This window comes from Perna viridis, chromosome 13 (assembly GCF_037379345.1).
Source record: "Perna viridis isolate PV_CMFRI_1.1 ecotype Kerala chromosome 13, ASM3737934v1, whole genome shotgun sequence".
Lineage (NCBI taxonomy): Eukaryota > Metazoa > Mollusca > Bivalvia > Mytilida > Mytilidae > Perna > Perna viridis.
The window spans coordinates 25,105,869-25,130,241 of NC_142457.1; the positions used below are offsets into that span (position 1 = coordinate 25,105,869).

Consider the following 24,373-nt stretch of genomic DNA (forward strand, 5'->3'; position numbering starts at 1 on the left):
TGATTCAATGTATGTGATAATTAAATATTTCAACCATTAACATAATTACATGTAATATGAATATTTTGATCTCCCTACCTCCCCCTCCCCCTCCACCTCAATATCAAATGGTTATCCCCTTAGTTGAAAAGTCGCAAGTGTAAAATTTCTATTAAGTTATGACAATACAATGTTCTTTTCTATTATGACCTCATAACTTGGGACTTTTATTGTTACGGCTTTCTTTAAAGTTGACAATGTACTAATACACTGGTGGTCAAATTATAGTGCCTGTTGAACAGAATAATAAATTTCCTCAAGTGAAGGAGGTTATGGGTTCGATCCACGAATGAGTCACATCAAAGACATTGAATTTGGTAGTCACTGTTTCTCCATCAAGCATGCTGGATTTAAGGCGATAGAGTGATGAATATTTAAGTAGCTGTCTTTGTAAGAATCATGCAAAATCTGAAAAGTGTGATACACCCAAAAAAAGGCTACATATTTTTATTTTTGTAACTAAGTTGTTTCATGGGTCTGTACTATGAAATTTGTAATTATTCATTCAAATCTGTCAGCTCTTAAGGGATAATCAACATTGAAAATCCAATAGATTCTATTGTATTTGAGTGTCATGTACAGAGTTATCTCCCTTAATTTTGAAATCTACTGTGCATTCTATATAAATTTTATGTCCAAAGAACATTGGTTATATGAAAAAAATTAATGTTTATTTCTGTTTACTTTGGCAATTTAAACAAAATGTCAAAAATAAAAATATGTAGGCTTTTAACTCATGAATCACATATTGCATGATTCTTAGCTGGAGTGCTACTTAATTTGCTTGGAGTCAGAATAATGTTTCCTAATGGGGTGGCATGCCTATATGTGGGCTGTTGCTTATGTGAGCTAGCACAATAAAGATCCTGCTCAGCATGTGGGCCTATAAAAAGCAGGATCTGTTGGATTGGACATTCATTGTCATCCTGAAATGCATGAAATATCTGACATACTGCCCATAGGCCAGTGACTCATTATCAGTCATTCAGTTAATTTGTTGGTTTTAGTTCCAATCTTTCAGTTATTCAAATAAATATTCAACATTCTCTTGCTCCTTGTAATTGTGAATGTAATGTCAAGAAATTTTTTTTATCTTTGAAATGATGAGTTGTCTGTTGTCATTTGCTTTCTGTAAGACTTCTCTCCAACTTCCTCCTTACTATATTAGCTTCAGAGATTTTAAACAGCTTGTGTATAATCCTTATCTCAATTGCATGCTATCTGAATTTTTTGCGACACAGTCAGTATAGCTTCGCTTTTTACCCTTTGACCTTAAGGACGCTCTTCTATGGGAACGCAAGTCACCTGATTGCAGTTCTTTTTCTCGATTGGCCAAATACTGATAACTTAGTCGTGTTCGAAAAATCTGTATTAAAAATTTGGAATTGCGTTCTAAAAAAACTTTATCGGAACCTTAAAAATTGTGTGCCATGTGTTATTTTCTTAAAAGAAATGTAGAAACTTAGAAGTGAAAAAGACCAAAGTTTTACTGCATAGACCATCTTTTTTTTTAAAGATAGTACTTGTTTAGTTGTATGTTATTTGTTTTTTGTTTTCCATTCTGTATCTCTCCAACTTCCTGTTTAATTTATTAGCTTCAAAGTTAGTTAGATTTTAAACAGCTTGTGTATTATCCTTATCTCAATTGGATGCTACCTGAAGTTTTGTTTTGGTTGTATGTTGTTATTTGTTTTATGTTTTCTGTTCTGTATTTCTCCAACTTCCTATTTAACTGGCTTCAGTCGTTCAGAGTTAGTAAGATTTAAAACCAGCTTGTGTATTATCCTTCGCTAAATTGCATGCTACCTGAAGTTTTTTTTCCACTTATAAATATCGCCTTGTGTGTTTATACAATGATATTTGTTGGATACCACGCTATTCAATACTGAGTACTGAATATATTTATTTCTTGTTAGTTAGATTTAACTGAATACTTTTGGTATGCATATTCATTAGGGTTCATATCTGTTCAAGGGAATATTTTAAGAATTACCTGCAACCATTAGATCCTTGAGGATTCATTATCTGTCAAACCATGTGAAGCAACTGATTAGTTTTAAATTAAAAATACTAGAAGGCTTTGTGTGAATCTTCAGATATTATAATATTTTCTGATTTTTAAGGTAAAATTCAGGCCAAGTGGTTTCCAAAATTTTATAACCCCTCCTCTTAGAAAAAATCTTAGATCATTACCTGAAAACCATTATGTACTGTTGAATGAGAAATTATATGCATTCATGAATTTTACTAGAATTTTGTCATGCCCCCTCTTTTTCTTTCTTTTAGGTTTCCCACAGCCAACTATAAAATGGTACAAAAACCAAGAGGAGATTAAAAGTTCAAGAGCACTGAGGACAGAGTTTGATGGTTCAACCGTGCGTTTGATAATGGAGAATGTAGAAATTTCAGATTCTGACACTTACAAGTGTATAGCTGAAAATGATGTTGGCATTGATCAGATAAAGGCAAAGATAGTTGTTCAAAGGGAGATAATTAGAAAAATTGGTAATTACAATATAATTCATACAAATTTTTCAGTGGTATGCTGAATTTTGTTACTTTTGTTGCAGAACTCAAATAATCATGAAAAAAGATACCCGCATATCTTCCATTCTAAGCCAATGATTATTCATGTGACTTCTTAACCTTTGGGCGGTGATTCCAACCATTTTTCATTTCCATTCTTAGAAGAAACCTTTTCACTTTCAGCCTATTCTTGATTTAAACTATTTCAACTTCTCTATCATAAAATGTACATTTTATCATGCTTACTAAGGCTCACATGATGAAAATCTAAATCTTACATTGTGGTGTGGAAAAAGAAGAATTGGACCACTTATTACTGAAGGAGATTCTCTATGTTAAAATCATTGTCATACAATGAAATATTTATAATAATTTTGAAAATCACTTGAATTGTACCACTGAGTACCTATATGCTCATGACAGTATGACAGATTTGTAAAAATAAACAACTGTGAAAATTGATACTCAATTTAGTATTCTATGATTTACTTACTTTTATATCAATCTTATTCCCCTCAAAATTTTAAACTTTTTTTCATCTCTTCAAAGGTTGATGTACATTTATGGGTGAAATTGGCCCCCCTTATTTTCACGAAAATTGATGTTTGAGTCACAACAAACTTTTACTCACTGAACAAATGTGTAAAACCTTATGTTTAATAGTCTATAATTATAACTTATGTGTACTGCACATTTATGTTATAATCACTGATCAAAATGCCGATTTTCTTAAATTTGACAAAACCATGAAGTTAACCACCCATTTCCCATGAAATACAATAGTTTGCCTTAATGTAGACCCATGCAATAATTTGATAATGAGTCATTTTTGTCTATTTTATCAGAATTCCTGAAAATTTGGTGGGTCTACATTATCGCAGGCATCACAAATTTGGGAAAAATGGTCAATTTAGTAACAATTTTTAGCTGTTTTTGTAAACAAATTTGTGTTTTTTACTACATTTGACTTGTTATTACTCAACAAAAACTATTTAAAAAATTCTTATATAGTAATGTTGTTGAACTACATTAATTGTAAGTGTTTGTAAGAATCAGGCAAAAATTGGCAACATGTATGTCAAAACCCTAACAATCTGACAAGGTAATATCACTCAATGATGCTTTCTCTATCTGAAAAGACCATTATTTGATCTCTGCATCACTGGCTTTGCTCAGAAATTTTTCAATAGAACGTTAGAAAAATTAGATTTTTGGCAGAGTTATCTGTCCTTGAAATGTTCATTTTCAGTGCATTTCAATGAAATTATAACTCAATGCACCAATGTGATATGGAAAATATTGTCTTTTTTCCTTGATTCTGATGGTGCAAATAATCAAATTACACTATCAAAATGATGTGTTTTTTCATACCATGTTTCACCTACTGCCTGATTCTTACAGGGACACTTAATTCCCTAATGAAGATGCTGATCAGTAACATTCTGTTGCCATGTTTAGAATTTCAGTTTAGTAGATGGCCAAAAACACGCCTAAATGTATCTCATCCTTTTTTATCATGCATATTTAGTAAAATGTTCGTACAGAGGGCTATGTAGCCCTTTTTTTTCAAATTTCCTAAATTTTGATTTCCTGCAAAGTGATTTGTTAATATACAAACATATATCTTCTGGTGTGGAAAGGACTTTGGGAAACACAATTTTTTGCTCATTTTTGCCCACATTTTGTATGAAATTAAAAAATTTCTCAAACTGCCCCTCCCTGTATTGTCTGTGAAACTCGGAACATTAATAAGTGTAATATTTATACCAGTACAAATAAATTTTAAAAATGATGTAAAACTGTTAAAATCACCACTTTTATGTGTGACATGCCCATTTTTGTACCTGCTGAGCACTGTATCTTCCGAAAAACTTACCAAAAATGTTCAATACGGAAAATTGTCAAAAATCACCATTTTAATGTGTGCTACACCCACTATTGTCCTTTGAAAATAAGAAATTTGCAATTTTATGTACATTATATATAAAACAATGCACAGCAAAAAAAAAAAACAAAAACAAACAAACAAACAAAAAAACAATAAACTTTTTAGTTTAATGTCCTGTAGATTTTAAATAAAACCACCAATGTGGGAAGATAAAAAATTAAAACAGTAGCTTTTAACCAGAAACCAGATAAATTTAAGCTATCACTACACTTTACTTCAGGTGACTTTTACATTTCCACTTGTTCACAGTAGGATATCTAAAATGACAATTCTTTTATCTGTCTATCTTATTCAGTTGTTTGTCTGTCTTTCCTTCTCACATTTTCTGTCTACACCTGTACTGTACTTGAAAAAATGCATTGTTGGGTTCAAAACAATTTTTGTTGGGAAGTTTGTTAAAATTTGTTGAAAGATTGTTCTCTGTTGTTTTTCTCTTGTTTTCAGTTTTTGTTACTCAATTGGCAAACTATGGAAAGAATTTATATTTTTTCTGGAGGCTAAAAGTCTTTTGTAGTTTGTTTTGGCTGAAAAGTATGTCTGCTTAGTATGATAGTCTTAATTTTGTCCTGTGTCACTGTGAAGATTACAAATGGTAAGATCTACTTGGACTGTAGTGTATTTTGACATTTTAATTTTTCACTAAAAACTGTTGGAGTGATATCTTCCTGAACCAGAAGGTTACAGGAAGTCACTGTATATAGTATGAATACAATAAGTCCATACATTTTTGACATGTTATAAATTATACACAAGTGTTTTTTCAGCAACCTCAATTTTGTTATAGTGGTAAGTTTGTGAGTTTTATCTCTTCGCAAGGAATTTTTTATTCACAGCAAGTAAGTTTACATTTTATGCTACATCTTATTTTTTTACCCTTCCTAATTTTGTTGTAGGTTATCTCAATATATATAGTCTCTCTGTTTGTTTGTATTTGCTTTTTGTATAAGGCTGTCAATTACAGTTTAGTAGTGAATGGATTGCCTTGATTAGGTAAAGTACATATTGATGTGGAAAAAAATTAATGGAAGAAATTTATATTTTAATGTACCTGTCTGTCTGTATGTCTTCAGTTTAAGGCTGCATTTAACAGTTAAGCAGAAAATGAATTTCCTTAAGCCTCAGAACATATTGGTGAAAAATTTTAGGGAATTTTCTTTGGTTAATATGATATCTTGAGATCAGGACTTACTTGACTTGATTCCATCTCCAATTAGGAGACTTGGGCCGCTAACAAGTCCTGTCCATCTTTATCTATCTCATGCTATAGTGGTTGCGTCAGTCCATGATTGGAAGCCAAGGTCTTGTCTCTCTCTTTCTATTGTTCTTCTCCCTGTCTGTTTTGGTTGTCCTTTCTTTCTTCTCCTTCAGGTATCCATGAGATAACTAGTTATACATGCCTGGTGTTTTCCATTCTTGGCACATGGTCCAACCATTTCTATCTTAATCATTTGATTAAATCAAATGTGATACTATATAGGGAGTAAATTTCTATTTTTGACATATTTTAGCAATTTGTCTAAAACCACCAAAATATAATTCCATAAAATTTTTACTCTGGGCTCAAGTTCTCAACACACCACTAAGCTGCATAATTAGAAACCCCAAATTGTTCTTATACTTTTTTGCGTCAAATTTGCAAATTTTGACACCTGCCAAAATAACCTGTTATAAGGTGTCTTCCTATTAGTTTTAAAGGATAAATTGTTCAATAGATTGCAATGAAACTTTATACAGGTGTAATGTTTCATCAGAAAAGTATGCATATAGCAATATAAACATTTACAATGTTTTTAAACTGGAAATCATTTGACTTTTGTTTGTATTTGTCTTTTAAATTCTTGCAGTTTGACCCTCATTGTTTCTTTCTATTCCGAACTATCACATTGCATCAATCTTTTTGAAAAAAAATCATGTGATGATATGTATTTTACCAAGTCTTCCTATCTAAGAAACTGAATTCAGACAAAACTAACAGATAGACAGAAGCACAGACTGAGAATCAAAAATGCTTAAACTCTATTTGTAAGGTTTGAAGATGCAATTTGTCTTTGAATTTCCATAATTTTTTCCAGTGTTCATGCAACTCCAGTTACCACCTGAAAAAAATTTAATTTTTTGGTTCTCCAGTCACTTTTTATGTAAATCAATGAAAGAAGGAGGTATGATGTCTCCACCCCCACTTTTGTGGAAAGATATATTTTTGTTCTGTCTGTTTGTCCATCATGCTTCTGAAAGTGCAATCCCTTGAAAACTACTGCACAAAATTTCATGAAACTTTGTAGGTACATGTACTTAGAATCCAATATGTAGTTGTGCATGTTATGAGGAATTATATTTTGATTAAATAAATTTTGTGGGAGTTTTGTACGTCAAGGAGACAAACATTCAATTTTTCATACCTTTTTGTTTTTACATTATAGCCAGAAAAAAAAGGTTAAAATTGATTTTAATATTGGTACGAGCAATTAACTAAATGGGTTATGAAGTACCCTCAAAAGATATGAGGTTGGCCATGACTTCTTTCGGTTGGTCTAGGTAAATGAGTACAACTTTATGATTCATAAATTGTACTATATACTAGAAAAGTCATGACAAACTTGATTTGAATGTTTGTTGTTGTATTCAAGATCTTTGTGCCATTGGCACAAGATGACTTGTTAAAGATTGCAATTGTTACTAGTTTAATAAATGCATAGATTAAATTTATTGTGTTTTAAATGGCTTGAGGTTGTTAATGTACAATATATTCATGTAAAACAAATTGAAACTTAAACCTTTATAAACACTCACATTTATTACATTTTTGTAGGTAACAGAGTTGAGATAATCCAGCCTTCCTTTGAAGAACCAACAGACTCAGCCAATCAATTTTCAGCTTCAAGATCTTATATTAACCAATCATCTCCATCAAACACATCACATGACATTCCCCAGGATTCCAACATACCATATAACCATACAGAACTTCCTGTAAGGGAGTTAAGCAGGGAACCTCCAACTTTTATCAGGGAGTTGCATGACCTTGATGTAAAAGAAGATGACCCTGTTGAATTATTGGTAGAAGTAAAAGGTAATTTCTGTGTGCAATTATTTTAATGTTGCTACTAATATACAAGATTTTTATTCCCTATGGGGCAGGATGGCTGGGTGGTTTAAGTGCTGTAATCACGAGGTCAACACCATTTACCCTTTCCAGGCACCTACTCTGCTTGGGGGTTTTGTCCATTTTCCAGCCTAGAATATTGGGCTTTACTCCCCACAAACCTGGTAGCTGTGTGAGAAGTTCATATTACCTGAACAGTAAAAAATCTCACTATCTGTTATAAAGTTCTACAGAGCTTATGTTAATTGTTGACTTGTATATGCATGTGCATCCACCGATATTAAATTATTTACCTTTACTTATAGACAGCAGGTGATGATATTTTCAGAGTGCAAGTCAGTGATATGGGGTTGTAATGGAAGAAATTTCATGCTGCATTGTATACAAATTATTTCTCCTTTACAAACTATAAAGTGTCATTTATATACCATGCCATGGAAAGTGGCAAGGTACTGGTATTATGTGAAACATTTGTACCCTAGGAAAATTTGTGTGTCTGTTTGTCTGTCCCCCAACAGTTTCCAGATGATAACATGAGAAAGGAGCAAGGAATTTTTCATCTTCTTTTTATTTACTGATTGACTTTGTAGTTATTTAGGTGCTGCATAATGGACATTTTCATAACATTTATCTCAGCTTACACTGAAGGGAATGCTTAGATATTTAGTCTGTTGCTTCTGCATAATGAATTGTACTGTGTCACCCTTTCCCAGCTTTGACTGAAATGGTTGAGTGGGGGTATTTTTAGCATGATCTAGGTTGTTACATCTTGTTTTAGTAAATGTATCATATTGTAGGTTGATTTGTTTAAGTGATTAAGCACATTCTGCCAAAAGCCCTTTCAACCTATCATGATTCCCAGCAAGGTCATACCATAGACTTTAAAATTGGGATGCACTGATTCTCCTCTTTGCAAAAAAAGGTGATGGACTTGTAAAAGCGGAGATGTTTGTTTCCAGATCCTTTCATTTATGTTTTGTTATGTTCTGAAATACTTCGTACTTGTTTCTCACCTGGCGGGTGTTCTAGAATTGCAGAGGATGCTTACCCTACTGGTGCACGTGGTCCATGCTCCCAGTTTTTAGTTGAGTCCAAGTTGCACTTTTACTTTTGTTTCTTTGTATGTATTATTTTAGTTACTTTATGTTCTTTGTTGTCTGTTTTCCATGTCTGGTCTTTGTCCCTGGATTACATTCTCTGGATTTCCACTAGAATCTTGGTTCCCTTGATTACTTTTTCACTTCTGAATAAATATGTTTAAGCTAAAAAAGGAGTTGAAGTGACAACATGTAGACTCGGAGTCAGAATAATATGTCCGTGTTTGGTAATATACCTTCCTGTGGACAGTTGTTTCTGTGTGCTAGCACATTAAAAATCTGGCTCAGTAAGTTGGACTGGTACAATACAGGGTCTGTTCATTTTTCAGTGATTCTCATACTTACATGCATGAAATACCTGCCATATGACGTTTAACTACGATCAATCAATCAGTCAAATAATTGCACTAATTGGCTGTTTTCTTCATTGGTAAATTCGATCATTTGGTAATTAAATGTAGCCATCCTGTTTTTTGTCTCAGGAACTCCACCTATAGAATTGGTTTGGGTACACAACAATTCAGAAGTTAACGAAGACCATCCTGTCTACAGAGTGACATCTAGTGGCAACATCCAGCAGCTTGTGATTCCGAGATGTAAACCAGAAGATGCAGGAGAGATTGTTTGTGAGGCATACAATGAGTATGGAGAGATAGATACTTACTGTTGCCTCTCTGTACAAGGTTAGTAATGTGGTTTTTTTTATAGTAAAGCAAGTAATTTGGAAGACTATATCACATTTCTAGGACCTCCCTTTAAGGATGTAGACCTAAAGTAAGGGACATAACTCTTACAAATCATTGGAATGGTTGTATTCAGGATTTTACATCAATCTCATGTAAGCATCAAAGCTTGATAGGCTTTGGTAAAATTGAGTTTAATACAATCATATCACTGATTTCAAGAGTTATGTCCCTTACTCTTAGGCCATTGCATTCCAGTGAAATGATTATTATTTTTGTAATTTTAGAGTTTATGGTCCTTGAAATGATTTGCTCATTAACTTTACTGATCTGTGCAACTATTTGGTCTCTTTGTGCAACTACTGTGAAAGTACTTTAATTTGTGGATACCAATTTTCGTGGATTAGGAAAGAAACACAAGTTCGTGGATTTTTGAATTCATGGTTTTGGGGTTTTCAGTATACAAATAAATGGAAATTTCCTTTTTGTTAATAACCAAATTTCGTGGTTTATTCTACCCATGAACACAACAAAAATTGGTACCTCTTGAATAGTAGTACTCTCACAGTATTTGACTGATCTGTGCAGCTATTTGACTGATCTATGCAACTATTTGACTGATCTATACAACTAATAAACATAGTATTTGTCTAATCTATGAGCAATTACCAACTGATTTGTGATGAATTTTGAAATTGAAATTGAAGTAAGGAGTTATAAAGTAAAAGAATATAAAGAAAACATAAATATTTCACATCTTTTCATTCTTTTCAACTTATAGAAAGTACAGCCTCACACAAGCCACAATATTCATCAGAACAAAAAGCACATGTTACCATGGAAACAACCAGAAGCCAATCACCAAGCATTAATCAGACAAGAACATCTGGAAGGAGAAACATTTCTCTACCTGAGGAAGATAGGATGTCACATGGTACAGGCACAAGACCAGAGTTTATTCTCAAGCCTCACTCCGCATCAGTAGAACAGGGCAAAAGTGCAATATTTTTGTGTCGCCCCCAGGGAGACCCTCGACCTAGGGTTCAATGGAAAAAAAATGATGTTGTGATCAAAAGTGATGACAAATTTCAGGTAATTAAGTTTGCTAAATACTTCAGAATCTTGTAAGGGCTGAACTATAAAATTTCTGTCATGATCTCCTCACTATTAAAGTATTGTTAATTCAGAAATTATTCCAATGTTTTTATTATTGCAATAACAAAAATGGAATTCACAAAAACTCCTAAAAATGAAAATTTGAGTCATGTAATTTTTAACATAATTAATACAGGGTTTTCACAAAATTTCTAAAATTGAAAATTCTTTTTTTTAAGACGACAAAATTGTAATAATAACTACTAGAAATAATGTCCGAGAACATTTAATTTTTTTTTTTTTTTTTGCCTTTCTTCAATATTTTGGGCAAAGAGGGTTTGGTGCTGTACATCTGTCCTGTTCATTTGTACTTTCTACAGCTTAAATTTATTATTTTATAACAAAACATAACTTTGGTACATGTCATTTAATCAGTAACAGTTCTAGGGGTTGACCCCCCCAACCCACTCTTGTTTGAAGATGTTTTGAATTCTGTGCATACTATTCTTATGGTAATCTAACAAATTGATGTAAAAAAAAAAACACATAAATTGATATTTTACATGAAAGGGTAATTAAACAATAACCATAGAAGAAAAAAAGGCGAAGACAACTTGGGACAGGTGCTCTAACTCCAATTAACCTTGCTGTCTTTGTGCTAAGCATAATCGATAATTGATCATTTTAAACTTATTTTAAACTTTCAGATCGTAAATGGAGAAGATTCCATATTGGAAATTAGGAATGTAACTGCAGAGGATTGTGGGATATATACTTGTCTTCTGCAAAACTCAGTAGGAAGTGTTTCTACAGAAATAGAGCTGTCTATTGGGAGAGAACTCTCAAAAACTTCCACACCAGACTCCTCTTTACATGTTAAAACAAGGTAATGAAGACAATGCTGGATGTAATAATACTTACTGAACGTGTGTTTGTCTATATGTCCCTGTTTAAAGGATTCCCAGCTTTTTTATACATGTACTTTAATCTTTTGGCAGACATGATATGCTGTGAAAGTACTTTAATTCATGAATACCAATTTTCATGGATTAGGGAAGCAACTCAAGTTTCTGGATTCTTGAATTTGTGGTTTTGAGGTTTTCAGTATATACATCAATAGGAATCTCCTTTATGTTTGGAACCACATATCGTGGATAGGCCTTCCCACGAAAACCATGAAAATTGGTACCCCATGAATAATAGTACTGTTACCGTAATCTACCGCTTTCTATTCAGCCATCTGTTGACGTGTTGTTCCCTAATTCAGAAACACTTCATGAAGGATTTCAATAATTGTTTGATACAATTTTTTCCTTAATGGAGATAATTAATTGTTTTCAGATTTTTTGTTTCAGATTAATAGGACTTAAAACATTGAAAAATTTCAATCTTAACAATTACTTCAAAGCAAATATTTATTACTGTTCAGTCAGCGATTAAAGCATTGATCTTGTCACCCTTTTTAGTGATTTTGTTTATAAATTATGAGCCGTCCTTTGGGTTATGCCCATTTCATGTAAATTTTTATTTCGTATAGTTAGTAGAACTGTATACTGTATATAGCCAGTAAAACCTCTTGGACTTGTTGTGTATTCAGTAAGAAAGAAAACAAAATAATGTATGGTATTAGGCAAAAATTTAGAAATCTAATTTCAAAAATGACTGATTTTGTTGTATTTCTGTCAAAATATATTATATTGGCTAAAATTTAGAAACCCTTCAAAGAAATTGTTTGAAATTTGGCATGTAGGTAGGCTCATTTTAATTTACTGCTTGCACCTCTTGTTGTCAGTCTTCCATCAACTGTCTGTTTTATACCTGAGTGTTATTTTTTTTAAGCTTTATGATATTTTGAAAGATTGAAGGGTGCATTTTTCTTCTGTTTTTGTACTGGTGATAAGGAAGACAACTCATTATTTTAGTATTCTATCTTTAAAGTTGATAGGACTTCACTTAAAGTTGCACTAAATGTCTGTCTTTAAAAGGATAAAAAATACACAAATGAATTCTAAGATACCAATATTTTGCAGAATTTATTTTGCCATTTTAGGCAGACTGCAAAAATATGCCAAAATTAGCACCCAACAAAAATTACCTGTTATATCGTATTTGAATTACATGTAAATGCCTTTTTGTGCTAAATTATCTTTTCTTATGAAAAGACAGATATTAAACATGAATTAAGCACCCTCAATTTCTGTCTGATGTCAATGTCTGATATGGGATCATTAATTGTCAAAATATAAACATTTTAGAAAATCTTGTTGAATGCATTATTTTTACATTATAGGCCAGAACAAGACAGTCCTAAAAGAGGGGGAATAAACAAGAAAATAGAACTGTTTCAAAAATCTGAGGAAACCTCATCACAACCACTAATCAAAGTGGAGACAACTCCTCCAAGAAGAGTACAAACTAGTTTTGGAAGTCACTCTGGGGGAAGAGCTTCTACTAGTTGCAGATCTACACCAAAGTCTAGTGAAAAGACTGAAGACTTTAGAGACATTTTGAATAGAATAAAACCTCAAAAAGATCGAGAATCTTCTAGTTTATCTTCCTTACGGAGTAAAGACAGTTCACTTTCCAGTGACGGGTTTCAGTCTGGGTTAAGCAGACGGCAACGTGATAAATCTCCTGTGAAAGTATCAGAAGCTGTGAAAAAGCTTCAAGCGTCACAGAAACGGACAGAAAGTCAAGGAAAACTTCCATATTCTAGAAATGTACACTTTGGAAGATTGTCTGAATCCCCAAAAAGCGTCACAGGAAGGGAAAGGTCGAGGACTAACGTCAGAAAGCTTGTAAGTGATTTATCTGAGTCACCTGAGAGCTCTAAAAAACCTGACAATATGATTAGTTCACCAAAGAAGATTGAAAACACCAATGCTGCCAGAAGTGTGCCAAATAAACCTATCAGTGCTAAGCTCAATTTTGATTTAAATGCAGAAATGAGTGAGTATGAAAGTAGATCAGTAGAGAATAGCACTGAAAGTGAAAGTAACAAGAAGAATTTATCCATAAAGGAAAGGCAAGCTGTTCTCCATGGAGATTTGAAAACAATCATTGATAAGAAACAAAATATGATATTACATGAAGTGAACAATGAATCAAAAAACAGCTCCACAAATATGCCAAGTCTTGTTTCTGAAAATCTTCCAAGTATCATGAAAAAATTGCCTAGTCCAGTTTCTGACAAACCTCAAACAATAGCTAAAAGTTTGCCAAGTCCTACCTATGAAAAATATCAACCAGTTGCCAAAACTTTGCCAAATCCAAGTTCAGAAAAACACAAGAGTTTTGCCAAAAGTCCAACTTCAGAAAATAAACCCAGAAGAAACCTCTTAGCTGAAGTTACACAAAGCGATTCTGTTGAAATGAATGCAGTCTTTGGGCAAAAATATGAGCCATCAAAAGTGAAATCCACACCAGAAAAACAGAAAAGGGTATCTGTATTTGAAAGACTGCCAGATGAGCAAAATGAATTTCAGAAGTTGTTAGAAAGAAAAAGAAACTCACTTCCTGCATCAAGTAATTCTCCCATAAAAACTCAAAGTTCTGGCAGTTTTCGTGAGCAAAATTCACCAAAGAAAAAAGCTGAAAAAGAGGCTGATCAGTCACCAATGATTAAAAGTGTAATGAAGCAATTCAATAAAAATGTAGATGAATTTTTAGACCATTTGGCACAGAAACCCCCAAAGCCTGAAATTAGCCCACAAGTCATTGGCAATGGCACAGGTGAAAGGTCATTTGAAAGGATAAGTAGGGGTCGAAATTTGGGAGAGACACGTAAGTTGGGTCGTGAGAGTTCACCACATTTCAGAAATGTACTTAATCAAATAGAGGCCAGATCAAAAAGTGAGCAATGTGATAATGTGACACCAACAAAAACTGAAAGAACTAGACAAAGCCTTGATACTACAGTCCATTCAAATGTTTTGCGCACTGAAAGAACAAGACAAAGTCTGGATAATACTGTTCATTCAAATGTCTTACGCAGGAGAGAGAATTCTCCACTAGGAGCAAGGACAAGTAAATCCCAATATCAGCCAGTAAAATTTTCTCCTATACAAAACTCAGAATTAAACAATGGTGTGTCCAGTAATGAAAGAAATGAACCTCCAACTAAAAGAGTGCCTAATCAAACTACTGCAGACAGCCATTCTGCAACTTTCTCAAATGGAAAAGATACTGATACTAGCAATAAAGATTCCACTAATGAACAGAATGTATTTTCAACGCATAGAGTATCAAAACAATCCAATGATGACAATTCAGAGGATAAATGTGTTGTGATAAATTCCCCTGTCAGAAAAGATCTTTCAGATTCAAATTTAGCAGTTGTTGAGGAGAAGATAGAAATGAAAAGAATAGAACGAGTTCAGAAATTGAATGCACTCTCCCAACTTTATGCAGATGACCAGTTAGAGGATAATTATTCATACAATGCTAGGAAAAGTAGGGATCATCTAAAAGATAAAAATGATACAGACGTAAATGAAGTAGAGAAAGAGGATCTACGGGAAATTGATCGAGGAGAAGAAATAATTGTAGAAGAAAAGAGAAGCAGTATTTCTTCTGTTTCAAGGCCGAAAGTAAGCAGGAGATGGGAGAATCCAGAGCCAGCCAAAAGCAATGGTATTCATGATCATGATAACTATAGATCGCCAGAAAAAGGCAAAAAAGATAGCAATCCATATAGAAATTACAATGGATCTAGTAATTACAGAGAGCCTGAAGAATTTGAACCCTTTGATGGAAATATGAGCGAAGGGCATAAAGCAATGATGAGCTTAAAGCGACACAAAATGAGTGACGTTGAGGAGCTATTTGAAGATTTTTCTAGAATTGATAGAGAACTTGAAAGTCTTAAAAAGAACCCAAGATATGGACCACTAGATGATGCTGACAAACAAATTCTTAGTAAAATATCTGGTCTTAGTGGGGAATTTACTGATGAATCTCAAGAGTCTCCATCTAATTCTACCTCTGAAGATTTCAGAAGTACCAGTGTACTTTCAAAAAAGAGTTCAAAATATTCCACTAAATTCAATTTTGAGAAGTCTCCTGCAAGTGTTGAGCAATTAGACTTCCGTCATGTGTTGAAGCGTCATGTTGAACCACATCTGCGCCAACTTCCTAAGATACTTGTTGACCTTGCTGATGTTAAGGTCAAAGAAGGTCAGCCTGTGACCTTGGAATGTCAGATTACTGGAATTCCAAAACCAGAAGTGGCATGGGCTATGAATAACAAGAGAATCAAGGTAATATTACTTATAGTGAAAAAATTAAAAAGTAGAAGAATGCCATTGAGGCATCTCTCCCATGAATCTACAAAAAGTAATACAAAAATGTCATGCTTATCAAAGTACAAATTTATAGAGGTAAATTTTATTGAATGGACAAAATGAAATTATGAGTTCCACTAGCTCTATCATTTTCACTCACCACTGTGGGAAAGGATTGGTAGAAATTTGTCAGTTTAAATTAATGCCCACTGTGGATTAGTGAAGATGATTAAATACATTTGAACTGCACTGTATTGGTTTGTGCTTGAAATTGCTTTATTCAAAGCTGTTATATAAGCTTATTTGCTATTGAAGTTGATTATAACACTTTGGCCATAGTTATAAAAATATCCTCATTGTGGGAAGAAAATCTACAAACTGGCTTCATGGTTCTCCCCATAAATTTAACTTGAAATTGCAATGTGATTAATTGAATTGTTCAGCAAATTATTTTTTTCAATAATATTAATAACACTATGCCAATAGTGCGTTGTAACCAAACATCAATTTAAAGTAGCACTCTGCTAAAATTTTAAGAGCAGGAAAGCAAAGTATGCAATAAATACCATGGGGAGAACTCTTGGCTTTTAATATGATAGATATGAGAGTTTTTTTTATATTTCAAAGGTGGAAAAAAAGCTGTTTTCTATGGCAGAGACCACTTTCATACCTTATTTCTCAGAACTAATAATAAGCAATCACTCACTGTACAAAAACATAACCATTTTCCACATTTTTAAACTTGAGTTATCTCCCCTTAATTACAGAAAACTAAAATAATTCAGGTGAGTGAATGAAATGAGCACTTCTCTGCAGTCTTATTAAAATTTAATGCTCAATGTTACTCCCCATTTATCTTGTCTGCTTGTTAAAGACAAAACAATACAGCAGAGGTCAAATCAGGAATCATCAGGAAACTATTTCATATTGTAACTGTCATGTCTAAATATTGTCCAACTTCAAATAAAAATTACTTTTTTAGTACTTACTAACTGCTCAATATTCTTCTTTATTACACTCATTATTAAGTGTTTTATGAATTCTATGTGACTGGTCAATTTTCAGTGGTGGATTCAGAAATTCTGAGAAGGGGGAGGTTGCTCCAATTATTTCCATTTTATTTTAATTTAATCAACCAAAATTTTCAAGCTTAAAGGGGGCAGTCCCTAAGACCTCTCTTGGATCTGCCAGTGGTTTTTAACAGGGTAGGAAACTGACTCAAATTCTAGCCAGTCCTGGATACAACTTTTCAATACATTTACTGATGGCTATATATATTTTTGCTAAAACTAGCCAGCCATGCCAAAAATAGCCAGTCTCTGGTTTTAATTGCATTCATTGTGATCCCTGACACAACCTCCTGTCAAATGTTACAAATTTTAATGAGTGGACAAGGAAAAAGGGGGTGGCAATGAAGACTGAATTTTAATTAGACTGCACTTCTCTGAAAACAGACATTTGTCATTAAACTGCTAATTTTTTATTATTTTTAATTAATCTTTGGTTCATTTGGCTAATTAACTATCTGCAGTAGATGAAAATATAATGTAGTTTGCTAGCATCTAATATCTTGAATTTTCTTAAGTGCTAGACTTTGTAAGAATCAGGTACATCAGGAATTTTTTAAGCATGCATGTTAAGGAGGTAGACCTAGGGTAGGGGACATAACTATTGAAATCAATGATATGTTTGAATTATATTCAATTCACCAAAGCCTATCAAGCTTTCATTTGAATCAGAATGAAATCAATCCATGTTTCTTTGATGCTTACATGAGATTGATGTAAATTGCTGAATACAAATGTTCCAATGATTTTTAATAGGTCTACTTCCTTAAATACCCCATGATCTGACTATAAAATTTCACTCAAGGAAGTGACCACTCTTTTATTTCTGCATCACTGGATACATTCAGAATTTTTCATGAGAATTTTTGAAAAAATTAAGTTTTTTAGTTTTTAATTATGAGTTATCTGCTCCTGGAATGTTCATTTGCAGTGCATGTCAATGAAATTTTATCTCAATCCTCCAAAATGATTTGAAAAATCTTGTCTTTACTTCTTGATTAGTGAAATCACAATGTCAGAGTGGTAGGTTTTTCTAACCATGTTTCACCAACTACCTGATTTTTACAGAGACTGACACTTACAAATTTCCTCTAGTTGAAACCAATGTTTGTATTGCCTGTCTTTAGAAAAGGGGACAATATAATTGTGTTATTTTATGTCTCCTCTCCACATGGAGCATGAGATATTGAAATACCAGATTCCTATCTGTCTGTCAGTCTGTATGTTTGACTACCTGTCTGAAGTACTCATATGCCTACATTTTTCAGTTGATCTCTATGGAATCTATATCAGATGTTCTTATATCAATATTTTGTATAAGGAAAATCAAGGCTGATTTATTTTTTTACCTTATGGGAGTTATGCCCCTTGAAAATGGATTTTTATATGGTGTTCATTGACTGGTTTTGATTCAGTTCATATGATTGGCTATTTTATCAATTTCAACTGAAAGTTTTTGATAGCACTTGAATGTCACAGAATGCATGTATCATTATAACAACTAAAATGGCTGTGAATTTGCATGACATGTATTAAAAAAACGATTTTAAAGCTTTTAAGTATCTATTGGAATTATGACTCATTTTAAAACACTGTATACTGGAAGTAAAAGTCGAACTCTGAACCTGGAACTTTTTTGTAGCACTTATGTTATCACTATGTACCATTTAATTTCCCATTAAAGCAGGCAGCTAAAATATACAGGAAATGATAACTATAATTGAAGTAGGAAGTGTAGTGTACTATAAAGCCTCCTGTCATCCACAAAAAAACCAGAAATGACTTTACCAAATCAGGACCATTTCAGTGGTTTCATACTTTACAGTTTTTACACACTTGTCTTGAGTTTATCAGTTTGGTAATTTTGTTATAACCCTTCACTTACTATGTTGCTAGTATGACAAATGATCTCAAATTTAAGATTGTACAAAAGCACTGAAGATAAAGGCTACAGCATGAAATTATCCCAAATAGCAGTGAACATATAGTGTCATTTTTTACTGAACCTTTATATTTTTGTGATCCAAACTTTGTTCATATAAATCTACTTTTGCCATAATAGGAGTGCTATTTTACCTTTGAATGCCAAAAATAAAAATGGCGCACCCTTTAAGATAGTCTGTCTTATTTGCCCCGCATGGCCTCCTATAACTTTGATCCATCCAAAACTCAACCCAGGCCAGTCTAGTAATGCCAGGCCATGTTTTATAGCATTCCTATCAAAGAAGAGCCTTACTTTCAACTTTTATATTCAGTCTTACATGAGCCAACCCATGGTCTGCATCTTGAAAATGGGTTTGTACTATTCCAATACAGGATGTGGAATAAATCAGCTGTTACTATTTGAATGGTAGCATTATATTGTCTCATATTTACCTTCTCCATTTTGAGCAACACCTAATGCAGAAAACAGGTAACCAGGTTTTCCTTAAACATTTATGTTCAAAAGATGGCATTAATAATCTTTTCCTTGTGTATATTTAAGATTTTTCATAATAAAATACAGATGAAGGATAAAAACAATATATGTACACTTGCAGAAATTATGAAATTCATTTGTAGTCTCTGCAGAACTGTCAGAAATGCTTGGGAAACCCTTGCCGTCTGACCTGTTTCTAAAACTCATACAGGATAAAAACAATAATGTACACCTGCAGAAGTCATGAAGTTCATTTTTAGTTGCTTCAGAACAGTAAGAAATTCTGGGGAAACCCTCGTCATCTGACCTATTTCTAAAACTCATACAAATAAATTTGATTTTTTTTGGCAATGTACCCTTGACTAGTGGTACTTGTGATGGGTAGATATTTGAATGTTTCTCAGGCAAATATTATAGCTACATGCATTATAGATTTGCTCGACAAAGTCTGTTGAAATTTTCTATATATAGCACTCTCCACTATTAAACCTACATTTTGTGGGACAATACATGTATAATGATGCATTAAGGCTCATTTAAAAGGTAGAATTATAAACTCAGAAAACCTTGGGAAAATATCTGTGGGAGCAGTACATGTAGCAATTTTCTCTTTCCTAGCCTGTGTTTAAACTTCATACTATTTCACTTGTGTATCATAGAGTACTAAAAGGGAATCTACATTCACCAAACTTTGGGAAGATTTATTTAGGCCAAATAAAAGTATCTTTGTGGTTCTTCTGCCCTTTGGAGGGTACTTTTTTTTATCACAATTATTAATACATATATAAAAACAAACAAAAATTTGCATTTCCCCATCCTTGTTTGGGTTTTTTGAAAAAATGCCTTCATTACTGTTTTAGAGCAATAAAAAATTGAAAAGAAATGTCTCCCTTATGAAAAAATACTCTGAGAACCAAGAAAATCATTTTAAATGGCCTCACACAGAGATCAAAGTAATTTCCCTCTTCTAAACCTACATTTTATTGGCCTAAAAACATACTACCAGTAATTTTATTTCACAAAAAGATTTAAATTTCTATTCTGCAAAAAATTTGAGAAATTTTAAGTGAGGTACACAAAGCCCCTTTCCTTTTCTTTGCCATTTTAGTGGGTTTATTTAACTCATGAATTCAATAAAGGTTTTCATATCAACAGTGTGAAACAGTGAAACCTGTCTAAACCAAACCTGAATAATCTGAAAAACCTGTCTAAACAAAACCCTGACTAAACAGAAAACCTGTCTAAATCAAACAATTTTTAATTCCTTTCATATCAGTTTAATTGTATACCACAAAATAGGACTATGGCCACTTTTAATAACTTTCTTTTTTTTTTCAAAATGAATACAGCCTGGATTTAAATTTGTATGAATGAATAGAAGAAAGTATCAAATTTGAAACATGATAACATAAGAGAACTCAAACTTGATACTTTCTGTTACCAATTAAAATAAATCTTGATTGTATAAAAAAAATCGATTTTAAAAAATTGCCCTTAAATTTTATTAAGAGTACATGTATATTTTCAACATGGGTAAACTGAACAGTTTGGTTAACTCAGATTTTACTGTATAAAGTAATTTTACTTTCAGATTTAATTAGTTTTTGTTTGGATTTTAAATTTGATTTAAATATTGTAATGTTTCTAATTGTACTTTCAATTTAATTTTTCTGATATGATCTTTAATGACATAATCATGGTATCCCAAATTAACAATTTAATTCCAAAATAGATAGAAATTGAGATGTGTGTTTTTAATGTGAATAAGAAGGACATTAGCAGTATGTTTATTGGAAAAACAAAGTTGTGTTGCTCATGGCAACCCTATTTCCTGCTCTAAAATGATTTGAAGAGGTGTACAAATTATCCTTATTTTTGTTTTAATAAGTTGAAGGTAAGATTAAAATGTTTATTTCTTACATTTGGCCACAATACGTTTTATTTTTATCAACAACTTCACTATCAAAAGTTCACACCCTCCCTCTTTTTTGTCAGTTTTGCCTCCATCCTGTGAATATGGTATTTAATTGTAGAAAATATAGAAAACTCACTGCATTGATAGAGTATGCTTTTTAAAAAGATTTCTTGGTAAGTTTTATTACCATATCCCCTCAATGTGTCTATTTCTAGTATAAAACAATGATAAAAATAACTCTAAAATTATAACAGGTAAGGAGGGTTCAATTCCCTCCCCCTTTTTTTTATTTCTGAATCCTATATAAACAAAGTTAAAATTAAGATTGGAATATTATTCAAATATGCTATGCTAGGAAATAACACTCCAGGGGCGTATCCAGGATTTGAGTTAAGGGGGGGGGGGTTAATTGAATTAATAAACATAAATAATGGGGCCATGTGATAACTCCCACAAAATCAATGAAAAATTTAGATAGAAATTTATGATTTGTGGGAGGATTTTGTTTGCTTAAAACACTATATTTTCTGTGTAAAATACTTAATAACTGAATGTGTACACCAAAAAGGTGTTGGTGCATAAGGCTATGAATATAGCCCTACAATATCAATTTAATTGTAATAATTAACATAAAATTGGTTCATCACATAGTAAAATATACAAATATTAAGAAAAAGAATGTTTGTGGCATAAGTTCATGTCATAATAGTGTCACATATACATTATTTATCAAAACCTGCTGAAAAATTGTAAATTTTGTTGTTTTTTACATTCAGAAAACTAAGTCCGCACCCAAGAAACCAGGGGCGGATCCAGGATTTTAGTTTAGGGCGGACTTAAATTGAATTAAATTCCGTGCAAAGCAAGGCTAAAAATATTATGGGATGGAACTTGTGGTGAAATTTTTTTTCTTACTGATTTAGGGGGGCGTACGTCCGGTACGCTAGTCCTTGGATCTGCACCCAAGAAACAACTTTTATATTCTCATAAGATAAACTATATAACAATGCATGTATTCACTAAAATATGAAGTTGTTTCTTGGGTGTAGACATAGTTTTCTTTTCTCATTATTTCATCAGTTCTGCTGCTAATTTTTCCCTTTAATTTTTATCCCCCTTTTTTCCATGTCTACATCCACACCTGTAAGTAGAACAATAATACTAAATTATATTTAAGCAATAACAATAAATTTTATACTTGTCTCAATAGTCCATCATATAATTTAATGATGGTGACGTATAAACTTCACCTAAGTTAAGCCCCCCCCCCCCACACACACACACCTATAGACTTCTTGTTTTTCTATTAGAGATTAAAAGCCAAGAATTAGAAGATTCATTATTTAAACACACTGTTCCTGCCATTTACACTCAGTACATTTCTTTTCTCATTTTGCCTGTTTTTTTCTTGTCTGTCTTTATGTTTAATTCCCTCCCCCTTTTTTAAAAATTTCTATACCCTATATAAACAAATTTAAAGTTAATATTGGAATATTATTCAAATATGCTATGCTAGAAAATAACACTCCAGGAGCGGATCCAGGATTTGAGTTTAGGCAAAAAGGCAAAAAATATTATGGGGGTGAAACTTGTGGTAAAGAAACAAAATTCTTACCGATTTAGGAAGGGGGGCGTAGGCCCGGTACGCCAGTCCTTTTATCAGCGCCTGCATTCATATCTTTTCTTTTCTCATGATTTCATTATTTTTTATGCTTATGTTTTCCTTTCTTGTAGTCATAACAACTGACACATATTGACCCCCCCTTTTTTTTTCATTTCCACATCCATATATACCCTATATAAACAAAACTATGATATTAAATAACACTAGAGAATTAACAGGTGTAATTTACTTGTCACAATGGTACATCATATATCATTAATATGTATCATTATCTTTTAATGATTTCCTCTTGACCCTAATTCATGGGTCCCTGATACTTTGCCTTAGTCAAATTGTAATTGTTTTGTTTTGTTCATATGGTGCATTGTATTGAGGCATTTGTGTGGAGAAATTTGGACTATTCATCTATTCATTAACATACATGTACCTGCAGTTTAGTGAAGTTTAGGGACATTTCAAAGGTTAGAGTGCTTTTTTGCATGTTTTTTTATTGATAATTTCTTTAGCATACCTATACTTGCAGTTTAGTGAAGTTATGGTGTCAATAACTAAGGATAGAGTGTGGCTTTTTTTTTTTTTTTTTTTTTTTTTTTTTTATGAACTGGACAATTCTTTAACATACATGTACTTGCAGTTCAGTGAAGTTTATGGACCACTAGATGTGGACAGAGTGTATTTTATTTTTGTGACATATTTTTTTTTATTGAAACCTTAGGATTCTTTAAGGTACATGTACTTGCATTTGATATGGAGTATTGAAGACAATAACTTCGGATAGAAAGCTGTTGTTTTGGTTGTATTGTTTTTAAATTGGAGAACTTTGTAAGGTCCTTGTACTTCAATTTAAGTAAAGTTTAGGATTACATGTACTTTCTTAAGAAAGAGTGCAGTTTTTTGTGACTTTCTAAACTTGATTTACAGTTGACCCAAAACTTTACCTTGAGTTTTTTGTTTAGGATTACATGTTGTAACTTAAGAAAGAGTGCAGATTTTTGGTGATTTTCTGAACTTGAGGTACAGTTGACCCAAAACTTTAACTTGAGTTTTTTGTTATGATTACATGTTGTATCTTAAGAAAGAGTGCAGATGTTTGATGATTTTCTAAACTTGAGGTACAGTTGACCCAAAACTTTAACTAATTTGAGCTTTTTGTTTGATGTTAACATGTATGGACACATACATGTACATGTATCTACTTGGAGTAAAACCAGATTTTTTTTTATCTGATTTACTTGCATACAGACAAGAATTGGTGTGAAAAGAATATTGTTTATGCAGAGAATTTTTTAATACTTTTTTAATTGGTAAATAATAAAAAAAAAGAAATAGGTCTTCCTACAAAACTAAAACTTTAAATTATTTCCTGTTTACAGTAAGTTCTTACATTTTAAAGAAAGTTCTTACATTTCATATCAAGTTCTTACATTTTACATTTAGCTTTTACATTTTAAAAAATTCTTACATTTTAACTTATATTTCATAGTAAGTTCTTACATTTTACATTAAGTTTTTACATTTTACAAAATTCTTATATTTTACAGTAAATTCTTACATTTTACAGTAAGTTCTTACATT

General features: G+C 32.4%; 1 protein-coding gene across 8 annotated transcripts in view; it reads left to right on the forward strand.

The window, feature by feature from the left end:
* The window catches only part of LOC148600081 (uncharacterized), a 103,896-nt gene that overhangs the window by 42,629 nt on the left and 36,894 nt on the right, over window positions 1-24,373 (forward strand). For 7 of the 8 annotated variants that reach the window (XM_088558055.1, XM_088558052.1, XM_088558054.1 and 4 more), the window contains 7 exons: window positions 2,326-2,544; window positions 7,323-7,583; window positions 9,196-9,396; window positions 10,178-10,488; window positions 11,199-11,377; window positions 12,782-15,749; window positions 16,541-16,558. In XM_088558055.1, coding sequence (XP_088414181.1) covers window positions 2,326-2,544; window positions 7,323-7,583; window positions 9,196-9,396; window positions 10,178-10,488; window positions 11,199-11,377; window positions 12,782-15,749; window positions 16,541-16,558 — 4,157 coding nt within the window. The remainder of the gene's footprint in view (window positions 1-2,325; window positions 2,545-7,322; window positions 7,584-9,195; window positions 9,397-10,177; window positions 10,489-11,198; window positions 11,378-12,781; window positions 15,750-16,540; window positions 16,559-24,373) is intronic. The other variant, XM_088558053.1, reaches the window with a different exon arrangement.